The 13,211-nt window shown below is 46.4% G+C and overlaps 2 protein-coding genes and 1 long non-coding RNA gene across 6 annotated transcripts; 1 reads left to right on the top strand and 2 right to left on the bottom strand.

Annotated features, from left to right (window-relative positions):
- Positions 1 to 36: 36 nt before the first annotated feature.
- LOC135585711 (uncharacterized) lies at positions 37 to 6,680 on the bottom strand. Of its 4 annotated transcripts, none has more exons than XM_065137485.1 (5): positions 6,550 to 6,680; positions 4,136 to 6,266; positions 3,093 to 3,147; positions 906 to 1,612; positions 37 to 826 (listed from the first exon to the last, which is right to left on the bottom strand). In XM_065137485.1, exons 4-5 carry the CDS (start codon positions 1,498 to 1,500, stop codon positions 195 to 197), a joined length of 1,227 nt encoding a protein of 408 aa, XP_064993557.1. In that variant the 5' UTR covers positions 1,501 to 1,612; positions 3,093 to 3,147; positions 4,136 to 6,266; positions 6,550 to 6,680; the 3' UTR covers positions 37 to 194. The 4 variants fall into 4 exon arrangements, with proteins under 4 accessions (XP_064993557.1, XP_064993559.1, XP_064993560.1 ...); XM_065137487.1 differs by having other exon boundaries at positions 4,136 to 4,262; positions 6,053 to 6,628; XM_065137488.1 differs by having other exon boundaries at positions 4,080 to 6,628.
- A 1,185-nt stretch (positions 6,681 to 7,865) lies between these two features.
- On the bottom strand, positions 7,866 to 9,735 carry LOC135629700 (uncharacterized). Its single transcript, XR_010493308.1, has 3 exons — positions 9,597 to 9,735; positions 9,321 to 9,497; positions 7,866 to 8,704 (listed from the first exon to the last, which is right to left on the bottom strand). It is a non-coding gene; the product is annotated as an uncharacterized LOC135629700 (long non-coding RNA).
- Positions 9,603 to 13,105, top strand: LOC135629693 (MDIS1-interacting receptor like kinase 1-like). The gene is made up of 2 exons (XM_065137475.1): positions 9,603 to 12,362; positions 12,446 to 13,105. The coding sequence occupies exons 1-2, from the start codon at positions 9,689 to 9,691 to the stop codon at positions 12,856 to 12,858; spliced, it is 3,087 nt and encodes a 1,028-aa protein (XP_064993547.1). The 5' UTR covers positions 9,603 to 9,688; the 3' UTR covers positions 12,859 to 13,105.
- The last annotated feature ends 106 nt before the right edge of the window (positions 13,106 to 13,211 follow it).

The following is a 13,211-nucleotide window of genomic DNA, read 5'->3' as shown; positions in this document are numbered from 1 at the left end:
TGTAAAAAGACGGTGGTCCTCGCTTTGGCACTAACGGAAGTCAAACAGAAAATTATTGTGCGTATCGCAGGAGATGCAGATGTACAGTCTACATTCGGTCCACGTGACATGCACGTGACATTAACTTGAGGAGTAGAATAACAATTACGTTGTGATTGTCGAGCAACATATGATTAAGATTACATCATCTCAGACTAGAGAGGACTACCGAAGGCATGAAGCCCGGAGCAGCCTGGAGAAGAACGGTGCTCGTTCGATCCCCATCTCCTCATCAGCTCCTCGTGCTCTTCCTTCTCCAGCAGAGCTGCCCCGGTTCCGCTGTTCCACGCCTGTGCCGCCTTCTTCAGCTCCATCTCCGCTTCCTTTATCAACGAATCTAAGTCTAAGTCTGCGCTCAGATCCAAGCTTGAGCTCAAGCTCTTTCCAGCTTCCTTCTTCCATGGCTCGTCATTCGCCTCCAACATCTTAAGAAACTCGTTCTCTACCCCTTCGTCGTCGTCGTCGTCGAGTTCCTCGTTGAGTTCTGCCATGAGGCATGGCTGCTCATCCTCGGGCCCGCCGCTTTCGTCGTCGTCGGTGTTCGCCAGGTGGTCCGAGGGAGGCCGCCTCGACCGCGAGCCAACGCCGCCCTTCTCGATCGTTATGAAGCCTCCGTCCTCGTCGTTGATCGGAGGACACCCCGCGATCAAGTTCTCGAAGGTGATGAAGCCGTGGTCGGAGCGGAGGGAGGGGATCCTGCGCGCGCAGAAGGTCATCGGGGAGCTCCTGATGCAACCACCGAGATCAGGGAGGCACGAGAAGCATTTGCTCTTCGCCTGCTTTTGGCCTGCATGAGTCACGGAAGACGTAGCATCAGGTCGTGAGAACCGCATGAAATGAAAGGCTTGCCGTACGCGAATGGATACCGATTCGATCACGGGATTCGTCCTCCAACGTCCTGCAGTACACGCTCAGCCTCAGTGCTCCACCACCCGCCACGCCTCCGAGAACAAAGCTCACCGTCTTCCCGGCGAACGCGGAGTTGGAATTCTCTGTAGCAGCAGCGAACTCGCTCAAATCCACATGAAAAGTACCCAGATCGCAGTCGGCGGCATCGACCAAAGAGGCCCAAACGGTGAAGCTCCCCAGCATCGACTGCACGTCGCTGATGCAGTAGTGCAGGAAGATCTCATCGAAGCTGGCGACTCCTCCGCAAACATGAACCGGGAGAGTGTGCTCCCCCTTGCACCCCTTGGTCTTCCAGCCCACGACCAGGACCCGGTCGTCCATGGCCGACGGCAAGCCGTCGATCTGATGGACCTGGAGGCAGACCACGCAGTGCGATCCCCGCCTCCGAAAGCCGTCGAGGAGGAATCGGAGCACCTTCCACTTCCAGAAGCAGAACACATTCCTTCGGCTCGCCGGCTCCGAGACCTTGGGCTTCTCGAGGAGATCGAGCTCTTCCAAAAGCCTCGTTCCATGTTGAGCCTTCTCCATTTGGCTTAGACTCGAAGACTCCATGAAGAGGAGGCGCTTAAGAGCAGATAGAGTGGAGCAGCAGCGTGGTGGTGATCATTTGCCCTGCATGATGTGTCTGATGCCACTGTTGGATTGGCTGGAATTGCACCTTAAGCTGAAAAGTAGGAACCAGAAATGGAGTGGGACGGTCATGTGCATGAACTAACAGTGGCAGGCTTCAAGGAGAAGGTATTAGCCTTCTTATTGACATCATTAGAGAAGACTAGTGTGGGTCTCCTAAGAGCTGGAGGTGATCATGCCCTCCACAATTAAGGCCATGTATTTTATCACCACCTAATTGAGCAGCCACGTGTGAGGCAAATAAAAAAAATGCAGGTAGTATCAGGGACCATTACCACCATATAAAGGTCATCAGGTTCAAATCCTGTTGCTTGTCAAGCATGGTGAAGAAAGAAGAGTCATATTTCAGGCACGGGAAGTAAATGTCCAGTGGATTTGGCAGATGATGTGTTGCAGGCAGCACAACACTGTGTTGCCTGTACAGATGATGGAAGAGGAAGGGGAAGTGCACAGATGATGATCTCAAAGTATAAAGGATTTCTCACAACTTTGGCAAAGCAATACTTGAATATGGTGATAATGAACCCCTTAGTACGCTTGTTATGTGAAATCTATAAAAGTATGGCATGATTGCCACTGCAGAATCTTGTTAATTAAAAACCATACTATTCTTCCTCTGACACACTTTCTGGTTCAGCATAACCAATGTCTGTAAAATAGTATACCTTTCTACAAGAAAATTCTCTACTGTCCAATAGGCAGTTAGCATATGAAAGAAATGACTAGCAATTTTATTGGTGATGACAAATGAAAAATCTGACACTCAAAAACACAGGAAAGAAGATGCTGCATATAACAGTCACATTGCCAGTTTCCATTATATTGATAGGACTATTCCATCTTGCTAAACAGAACAAGAAATAAGATCTCAGTGTTTTCTCCTAAAAATAAGTTGGTACTTTGTATACCCAGCAACAAAAATGGAGATATTCTGAGTATAAACTTGGTTATAGATAATAGGAACCATCCTATTCTCATCTGATATCACTCAGCTTTGTTTCAAGCTATTTGGATGCCACAGATGATGGTTTGCAACTAAAAAGCCAGCGGCTTATGCATCCATCTTATGGTCCGAATAAACTACTTTTTCTTTCTATTCTCTGCATTTTGTTGAAGCAGTAATGCAAGCTTAGACAACCAAAAAACTATACAATATAATATATGACCTCAGAGTCCAACAATCACTTCTCCCCTCAAGGAGATAACTATTTTATTAGCCTGTCTTTGTTATTTAGGTGCTTTTTTCGATTGGTTCTGAGCCTGGTCCTAAATTTGTCACTGTTGATTCTTGCATTGCATTTGTTACATGATGAAATGTGGCTTTTAAGCATTCAAAATCATGTAATGAATTTGTACAGCTCTGATTTGGCAGCATCTTTTGTTGTTTCATGTGTGCTACATCTCATATGCAACAAAGGAAATCACGATAACAATAAAGTTGTAATGAGGGATATGCTATTAGGCCAAGCACTATGAATAATTGATTCAGAAGTTTGCAGGAATATAGATAATACCTGATTTAGGCTTTGCCTTCATATCAATTTCAGGCTTATAGCTTATGCCTGCTGCCTGCAACCAAGTAATAAGATTAAGTTACATCAACTTCTCTAGCTTAGGTACTTCAAATCAAGCACGTCTATCATCTCACTGACCCAACGGAAAAAGCTGAAGAATTTGCAATACACTAAAAAGAAGATTACGTCTTGAATACTGTCATTTAGGAACTCTTTTTAATTTGTTAATTCAACAAAGTTTGTAAAAATTCTCTAATTAATAGACACATTTCAAAGATATTTCATTGCTCATATAATGTATTCAAAAAGCTTCTAGGTATACCCTTTTTATTCAAAGAAGAGACAAGTTCAAGCTTTGATGCTAAGCAAGCTTCAGATACAAATACAGAGCTCGACAATAAGAAAAATATTCTATCTAAAAACATACAGAAGCATAAAATTTGTTGTTTACCAAAGAAGTTTGTCATATAACTGCATGGACAAAGATAAGTTTTGCTAATTTAATTATTGGACACGTCTGGCAAATAACATTTACAAAGAATCTGTTGAACACAAGTATGACACATTGAAGTGTTGAATTATCCACTTTGTAAAAATCAGAAACAGATCAAGCTCATTAATTACTTCATTGACTTCCAAAACTACATTGACAGATCTTTTTGAGGAAATAGAAAGGCAGCTATTTGGTACTCAATTTTCTTAGCGGATAGATTTGCAATTAAAGTACATATGCTTAGAAGAAGTTATTTTAAGCAACATTTTAATTGATTCCCAAGTTCAAAGAAAAAGTTCCACATTAATAAATCAATCATGATAATGCAATAACATATAAAACATATATAATGCTTCCTTTTAACTAATACAATATGCATCAAAGCAAAGAGAATCTTGTAAAGAAAGTTGACTACTGAGTAATGCTTTGATGTAACAAAAAGCTAGCAGAATGTATGAATAAACAAAGAAAATTCACTTTATGCAAGAGTTCACCTGATTAAATTGACTCCGAACTGATGAACTAACTGTAAACAAAGAGGAAGCCATACCATTTGATGCCTGTTCGCAATCAAATCCAATTTTCTCCACACGAAAGGACAAACTTCTTTTTTCTTTGATCTTATCAAGATTTTCAAGTTGTTCCAACTCTTTGGCCTTCCATTTAATATCCTCATCCTGCAACACTAACACACAATTTTGAGTTGAATCTTGAGATTCAACAAGGTTTTCATGTGTAACATGCATTGTCTTTTACTTGACTTGCTGCTAGTAACACAAGTAGATAAAGTCACGCCAATAGCCAGCACTAAATCACTACCCCGATGATCTCTCTCCTTTACAATCTTATTGCCTGGTTCCTGTCTGATCATGTCATTTCTGGCTAAATCCAGCTGCTTGCTTTGGTCAACTGAAATGAAGTTTTTAACTATGTCATTTGTAAGTTACCTGTTGGATTTTCTGGCAAAACAAGGAGGTCTTGCATCTCCAAATATATCCGAGTTAGTGTTTGTGGGTACAAGCTTTTAAATACTAGCGCCAAACAAAGTGCCCAAGATGAAAGTAAAACAATGAGCAAAACAAATTTACCCTTTCACTTGAGGAAAGCCTTTGGAAACTGCAAGCCTAGCTACAACTTATTTTCCAACATCAGACATCTGTACAGCATATTTAATGGGAGATTTATTCATTAGTCTTATGCCACTAGAGAAGTAGGCGCCTTAGAATATAAGTGTGACAGGTGAAGGTTTATGTCCATGAAAAGACTGATACAAGATGCCCATAATCCACACATGCATCTGACCTCTCTTCTTTTCCTTATTTTATTATTTGAGGAAACACACGGAGTAGAAAGCTAAAAGATACAATGTGAAACATATGATCAATGTTCTCGTGTCTGCTATTGGACTACCAACATGCATGCCCATGTTCATGAAGTAATTCAAGTGTTAAATTATCCATATATTCTGATTTCCATATTTGAGCCACCAAAATTATTACTTTCTAAATTAGCCTAAAATCTAATAAGGGTGGATTAGCGAATCAACTTGCAAGTTTAGTAGATATTCATATAGCAATTATAGAAAAATAGTTCATAGCAAAATACTTATATTGGTACATTTAATATCCAATGAACAAGACATGTAGTTACACACTGAAAGGAGCAAATCGACTTAAATGGAGACATTCCTTGGCATTTGCAATCCTGAATCAAGAGAACAAAAGCTCCTTGAAAAGTCGATTAAAATAGTCCATAGAGCATAAGAAAAAAGAGAAGTCTAAACTAAACCTTAATTGTTTCTCACTAGCATGTTAAAATGTTCATATGGAGTCTGGTGGCATACAGAATTATATGACAATTTATCAAATCCATTTCATGCTAAAAAGTACCTTTAGAATTCATTTTGCACTTCGTCCTACACCTATGGTTTCCTGCTCCAATTATCTAACTTACATGTCAACTTAACACGAAATACGACATTGTTCAAACAAAAAAACATGAAATACAGAATTCAAGGATAATGATCTAATCCTGCTTCGCCATAGGTTCCCTCATCGGGCAAATTTAACTTGACAATTTGGTAGGTGTGCATATTTAAAAGCATGTAATGCAACATACACAAACACAAGCATACACATTCTCATTGCTAGAGAAACATCTGATGAAAAATTGTTATATCTTTGGTAATTACAATATGCGAAAGCATAAAGTTGCCCCGTCCCTGACAGATATTTCTAACATAATACATCGTTCCAAGTTAACTTAAAGAAAGAAAACATGACCATTGTTAATCAGAGAACATATATGTTTCCCAGGAATAAAAAGTCTCTTCGGGTGCATCTACGTCTATCGTTAGTATATAAGGTCAACTATATCTAGTCAACCTTCTAGCTAGATGTTTTCATGATAGCGTATGAACAGAACATGGTACTAAACAAATACAATCACAATAACAAGTGTTACCGACTTTTGGGAATTAGATATGGCAACACAAGAAGAAGGTTCGGTTTCATCGCCACACCATCACCGTTCTCATTGCGACCGACGAGATCAGCTTTTGCACCGTAAGCGCTTCGGTGACACTTCTCCCAAATCCTTGGAAGAAGAATACACGCTTTCGCTTGTAGGGTAAGAATTGGGTCTCACATCTTGAACCTTGTAGTCGATTTCATCGGAAGTACCTTCAAACAAATTCAAGAAGATACGGCAATCGACGGAATCCAAGAATCGAGAATACCCATTTCACCGAACCTTGAAAGCAAAGACTTAGTTGACGAATATAGTGGTACCCAAATCTTCTTTTGCTTCCCGTCTCCTCTTGTTTGTCAAAAGCAATCGAACGACGAGAAGATGAACACGAATCATGGCCAAGCCCCACCGCCGGAAGTAGGATGTTTAACACAATCCATATAGGGGGAAAAGAGACATAAATTTCAATCGGATCATAGAGGAAACGATGCAGACCTTGCGCGATGGAGCTCGAGTCGGTGATCGCGCGAGAGCTGCAGCGGCTTCGTGAACCGAGGCGACCAAATCAGAGAGAGGGCGCCATTTCTTGTGATATGAAGTGGGGCGAGGGCTTCCAATTGACGAATATGCGCCGATGGATCCGCTGACCGCACACTTTAGGGCTTGGGGTTTGAAGTCATTTTGCGTTCCACGTGAGAGGAAGATTTCCCGTCTCAGCGAAGGTACGGAACAGGGGCCTGTCTCCACAGAAACTAACGTAGCCCATCGGTGCGGTGTGGGCTCCACAGAATTTCTTGGGCGAGGAAACCTGTCGCTTGACTCACCCGAAACACGAAGATAGGGCAGCTGCACCGTACTCTTGCAGCCAATTACCATCACACATTGGAACACGTGCCAGGCCGATTTTTCTGAAAAAACTACTTATTTTTTTTTCCTTTTTTTAATCTTTTGAGAAGACATCTCTATTTTTATTATTATTTTTTTTTCTAGTATTTGTTATATGATATCATGAATTTTTTTTTTCTTTTTCATGCGTCACACTCGTCACCTTTGTCACTTCCTTACTCATCGTGCTCGTCGTCTCTACCCCTTATTCCCATCGCAAAGCCTCATCGATTCTGTGAGATGCCTTCTCTGTATATTATGCACATTGTCTCGGCCCCATACTCTCACCATAAAGTCTCATCATCTTTGTGGCCTTTACCTCTTGTCCATCATTATAAGGCCTTATCAAGAAGACGTCAACAAAGATGACGAGTGAGGCTTTATGGTGATGAGTAAAAGACAGAGATAACAAGCACAATGAGTAAGGAAAGATCAAGGTGGTGGAAGTGACAAGCGAGAAAGATATAAGGCGGAACAGAGAGTAAAAGTGACGGGCACAAAGGGCAAGAAAAGCATTGTATAGAAGTGACAAGGCCTCATGGTAAGAGCAAGGGGTGTAGACGATGAAGCCGATGAAACCGATTAGCGAATAGTGCCAATAGAGATAAGACGACGAAGGAAGGCAATAGGCAAGGAAAGAAATGGAAGAGAATTTAAATGATCATAATAAGTATTATTTGAGAAAAAAAATTAAAACATGAAACACCTATGGCAACAAAAAATAAAAAAGAGAGTTTTTCTTTAAAAATCACCCAAGTTCTATATTGCCGGCAGCTGCCAGCATGGTGCGTAGACTTATCCTATAATTAGAAACCTCATCCATCCACCAATTCCCAGTCCACTGTAATTGAGCCATCATTGAGTGAAAAAGAAGGGGCTTCGAGTGGGTAAAGATCTCTTCAGCTGAGGACACCATCAGCTGGATATATGCACAAACTCCCACAGAAACATATTGATATCTCTGCCAAAATATCTTTTTTTTGTATTACTTTTGACAAGTTCTTTAGATTTCTTCTACAACATAAACAGATGGTCTTCAAGATATAGATTTGTAGAGAAGGAGAAGCGAATCTCTCTCTCTCTCTCTCTCTCTCCTTTTCCACAGCTAATTAACCAACAATTATTATCATCAGTACCTGCCAAATTGCTCAAACACTGAAGCTTAAGTGGGCTGGAAAAGCAAACTCTCATGGCTGTGCTCCATGCGAAAACTCACATGGCCAACATAGAGATAGGAGGATGATGATGCTCAATAATGGCCAAACAGCATGGGGAAGAAGATGCAGAGGAGGAGAGCCTCACATGGCCTCCCCCTTCCCCTCACCCATTTGGATGCCAACCCTGACCATGTGTTGTTGCATGTGACCGTAGGTAGTGCAGTGGGTGGACACCTCTCCATGATTGCACATTGATGCCTCTTCTCTTCCACCCCCTCCCTTTCCCTGCTGCCAATGGCCAAGTCGAACTTCCCACCACCTTGCTCAGCCCATAAAATAACACAGGGATGAGGTGTTATCCTTCTCACGGCAGCACGACATAACATGGAGAGATTCCCATGTCATCTTCCATGGAGAACTGTTCATTGTCTTTAGCTCGGTAACCCTTCTACCTGAGGGTTGATATGATATTAGGGTTTGGTTGATCTGACACAGTTCTCAGAAGACAGTTCCCCCGACAGCAAAGCTGACCCCAAAGGGTTGTGTGGCTTTTGACTTGCAGTAGGGACAAAGGTCATGGGAGCTCTCGATTCTCTCATTCCCTGCAACTGGAATCAGAGATGAAACAGACAATTCAGTGCCTGAATAAAGGTAAGTGCCAATTACTGAGAGCAGAACAGTTGATGATCATACTGTAGTCATGAGAAAGAACATGTTCTCCCAGGTTGGGAACTTATCAAGGTAAATAAATAAAAAGTTAATAAAAAGCTGGTCTTAGAACACCATGAATGATTGGAACCAAGTCTCCTTCTTTTATAACTCAAAATTATCTATCAATACGATAGAGGTTAATTACTTAGCATTCATACGGAACGGTCATTTAACTTAAACATCGAAGGGACGAAGCTCAAAACCTATTGATCGAAAATTTCAAGTCGGGTCAGCGCTCGATCAATTTAGGTTTTAGGAAAGTCGAATCGATTCTAAATTACTTTGAATTTGGACTACTTTTACATGTCACTATTATTCTTCAAGTTTATAGCTGAGAACAAACAGGAAAGTTTAGTAAGCATTATATATGGAATTTACCTTAGAACACTAACTGGGCCACTCAAGTGGTTTCATGAATCCATCCTTCCTTTTTATCTCCTCAAACTAAAAAGGAAATGGTATTATATATGTTTCTTGACAACAAAGATAAAAATGGTTTAGTGTCAGCCTTACCTCACACAGCAGAAGAGATTAAACATATACTTGCAAAATAGGCTTTAGCATGCATGCCCTCTCCATGTTTGATGTCGGAGTATGTTCTCCATTAATCCATGTCTCTTTGAGTGTGTCCAAAGTTTGTAGTCGTTTAACTCTGTTCATTAGCTGTTGCAGAACTCGAGATCTCACGAGCTAACAAAAGCATTAAACAAAGCACACTGTGAGAGAGAGAGAGAGAGAGAGAGAGAAGAGCAGGTATTAAAGAAGAAGCTTATTGCCGATGAAGCTTACCTTCTCTTCCGGCTTTTCATCTTCCTCGTCTGTTTGTTGCAGGAGGTAGGCCAAGGAAATGAGACGCAGCTAATGAGGAAGAGAAGACCAGCATGCAGCCACTAAGATTTCTCTTCTTCTTCGTTGCGTTCTTCTCCTGCATTGCCAATGCCAGTGATGCTGGCGCTGCAGACGATGAGATCTCTGCTCTGCTCGCGATCAAGTCCGGCCTCGTCGATCCACTGAATGCCCTCCATGACTGGAAGGCTCCGGCGGACCCCGCAGGTTCCACACACTGCAACTGGACCGGCGTCGCCTGCGACTCCTTGGGCTTCGTCGAGAGGTTGGACCTCTCGCACCTCAACCTTAGCGGCCTGATCGCCGACGACATCCGACGTCTTCGCCACCTCACCAGCCTCAAACTCTGCTGCAATGCCTTCTCCTCCTCCCTCCCCGGCTCGCTGTCAGGCCTCTCGTCGCTCGAGGAGCTCGACGTCAGCGTGAACGCCTTCGTCGGCCGGTTCCCGACCGGCCTAGGTTCGTCCCCTGCATTGATGACCGTGAACGCGTCGGCCAACAACTTCGTCGGCCCGCTGCCGGAGGATCTCTCCAATGCCACGTCGCTTGAGGTCATTGATTTCCGGGGGAGCTTCTTCCAGGGATCGATTCCGGCATCCTACAGGAGCCTGCAGAAGCTCAGGTTCCTTGGCCTCTCGGGCAACAACCTCACCGGAAGAATCCCGGTGGAGCTCGGCGAGCTCTCCTCGTTGGAGAAGCTCATAATTGGGTACAACGAGCTCGAGGGGAGCATTCCGGCCGAGTTTGGCAACCTGTCGAGCCTCGAGTATCTTGACTTGGCCGTTGGCGATCTCGACGGCGCCATACCGCCGGAACTGGGGCGGCTGCAGCAGCTGACCACTTTGTTCTTGTACAAGAACAACTTGGAAGGCGACATCCCGAAGGAGATCGGCAACATGTCGGCGTTGGTGATGCTCGACGTGTCCGACAACAGGGTCTCCGGCTCTATACCGCCGGAATTGGCCCATCTGACGAATCTGCAGCTCCTCAATCTCATGTGCAATAGGCTGCAAGGCCCGGTGCCGCCAGGCATCGGAGACTTACCTCGGTTGGAGGTACTCGAGCTCTGGAACAACTCGCTCACGGGTCCCCTGCCGACCAATCTCGGCCGCGTCTCGCCGTTGCAGTGGCTCGACGTGTCGTCGAACTCGCTCTCCGGGGAGATCCCGGCCGGCCTGTGCGACGGCCACAACCTCACCAAGCTCATCCTCTTCAACAATGCCTTTTCCGGGCCGATTCCGGTCGGCCTCTCGACGTGCAAGTCGCTGGTCCGCGTGAGGGTGCAGAACAACAGGCTCAACGGCACGGTGCTGGGCGGGCTGGGGAAGCTGCCAAAGCTGCAGAGGCTGGAATTGGCGAGCAACGATCTCGAGGGCGAGATTCCGAGCGACCTCGCCTTGTCGACGTCGCTCTCCTTCATTGACCTCTCGCACAATCACCTCCGGTCGTCTCTCCCCTCCACCATCTTCTCCATCCCCACCTTGCAGAGCTTCATGGCGTCCGACAACCTGCTCACCAGCGACATCCCTGACCAGTTCCAGGACTGCCCGACACTGGCCGCACTCGACTTGTCGAACAACCGCCTCACCGGCGGCATCCCGGCGAGCCTCGCCTCGTGCCAGAGGCTCGTCAGCCTGGACCTGCATGGCAACCGGTTGACTGGGGAGATCCCGGTGGCGGTCGCGATGATGCCGGCGCTCGCCATCCTCGATCTGTCCAACAATCTCCTCACGGGCTCCATCCCGGCGAACGTCGGGAACTCGCCGGCGCTGGAGACATTGAATCTGTCCTACAACAATCTCTCGGGCCCTGTGCCGGCGAACGGGATACTGAGGACGATAAATCCCGACGATCTCGCCGGCAATTCGGGCCTCTGCGGGGGAGTACTACCGCCATGTGGCTCAGGGGCCGGCCGGTCGTGGCTCCGGAGAGGAAAGAATCCTCACCTGAAGCACATTGTTGCCGGGTGGATGACGGGGATCTCGGCGATCCTCGCCTTCTGCATCCTTCTCTTGGGAGCTCATCATCTCTACAGGAAGTGGTACGTCAGCGGCGGCGGCTGCTGCTGCGAGGAGCCCTTGGACGAGGAGAGCGGCGCGTGGCCATGGAGGCTTACCGCGTTCCAGCGGCTCAGCTTCACGAGCAACGACATACTCGCTTGCGTGAAGGAGGCCAACGTGATCGGGATGGGCGCCACCGGGATCGTCTACAAGGTCGAACTGCCAAGGCCGCGCGTGCTGGTGGCAGTCAAGAAGCTGTGGCGGGCCAGGTCGCCCGACATCGTCCCCGAGGCCGGGAACTCGAACCCGGGGGCCGACATCGCCGGAGAAGTGAGCGTGGTGGGGAAACTGAGGCACCGCAACATCGTGCGCATTCTCGGCTACATGCACAACGACACCGACGCCATGATCCTGTACGAGTACATGCCCAACGGAAGCCTGTGGGAGGCGCTGCACGGGCCGCAGGCCAGCCGGCTACTGCCGGACTGGGTGTCGCGCTACAACGTGGCCGCCGGCATCGCCCAGGGCCTCGCCTACCTCCACCACGACTGCCACCCTCCCGTAATTCACCGCGACATCAAGTCCAACAACATATTACTGGACGGCAACCTCGAGGCGCGGATCGCCGACTTCGGGCTCGCCAGGATGATGGTGAGGAAGAACGAGACGGTGTCGATGGTCGCCGGATCCTACGGCTACATCGCTCCCGGTGAGCTCTTCGCTCCTCACTCCATCACCTTCTCACTGAATCATCCTGCATCAGCATCTGAACTCCAATTCAATCTGTGACAGAGTACGGCTACACGCTGAAGGTGGACGAGAAGAGCGACATCTACAGCTTCGGGGTGGTTCTGATGGAGCTGGTCACCGGGAGGAGGCCGATCGAGCGGGAGTTCGGGGAGTGCCAAGACGTGGTCGGATGGGTCCGTGGCAGGCTGAGGAGCGACCGGGGGTTGGAAGCGGTGCTCGACGCCGGGGTGGGAGGGCACTGCAAGCATGTGCAGGAGGAGATGGTGTTGGTGCTGCGGATCGCGTTGCTGTGCACAGCGAAGCTTCCGAAGGAGCGGCCGTCGATGAGGGACGTGCTCACCATGCTCGGGGAGGCGAAGCCCAGGAGGAAGAGCAGTAGCTTCGGAGCGGAGAGCAACGCGGTGGACAAGGATAAGCCTGTGTTCAGTACTTCGCCGGAGTCGGGCTACCTTTAGGCATGGCCATAGATCTGCTTCTCTGACTCCATTTTTGGCCTGGGAGGTTGATGGAGTCGAAGGGTTGTATCTATCGATCGAGTGTAGATGGAGATCACTGTAGCTGCTCGATTCTTTGTCCATAGTGTAGTGTTGTAAGCTGAACGAGGAGCCAACTTTGCTCGACCGGTCATCAGTTAGTTTGGTGAAGGAAGAAATGACACGCAGCTTCTCAGTGACTGATAGACTGCTTAAGAAAGAAGAAGGTAATGAGAGTCGATCAAAGTTAACAAATGGAATATTAGAAAAAGGATATGATAATTGATGAGGATAATAATGGCGATAAAACTCGGGTTGACGTCAGCTATCCCAGA

Source organism: Musa acuminata, chromosome BXJ3-1 (assembly GCF_036884655.1).
Source record: "Musa acuminata AAA Group cultivar baxijiao chromosome BXJ3-1, Cavendish_Baxijiao_AAA, whole genome shotgun sequence".
Lineage (NCBI taxonomy): Eukaryota > Viridiplantae > Streptophyta > Magnoliopsida > Zingiberales > Musaceae > Musa > Musa acuminata.
The sequence above is the reverse complement of the archived record's forward strand: the minus strand, read 5'-3'. Positions and strand labels throughout refer to the sequence as shown.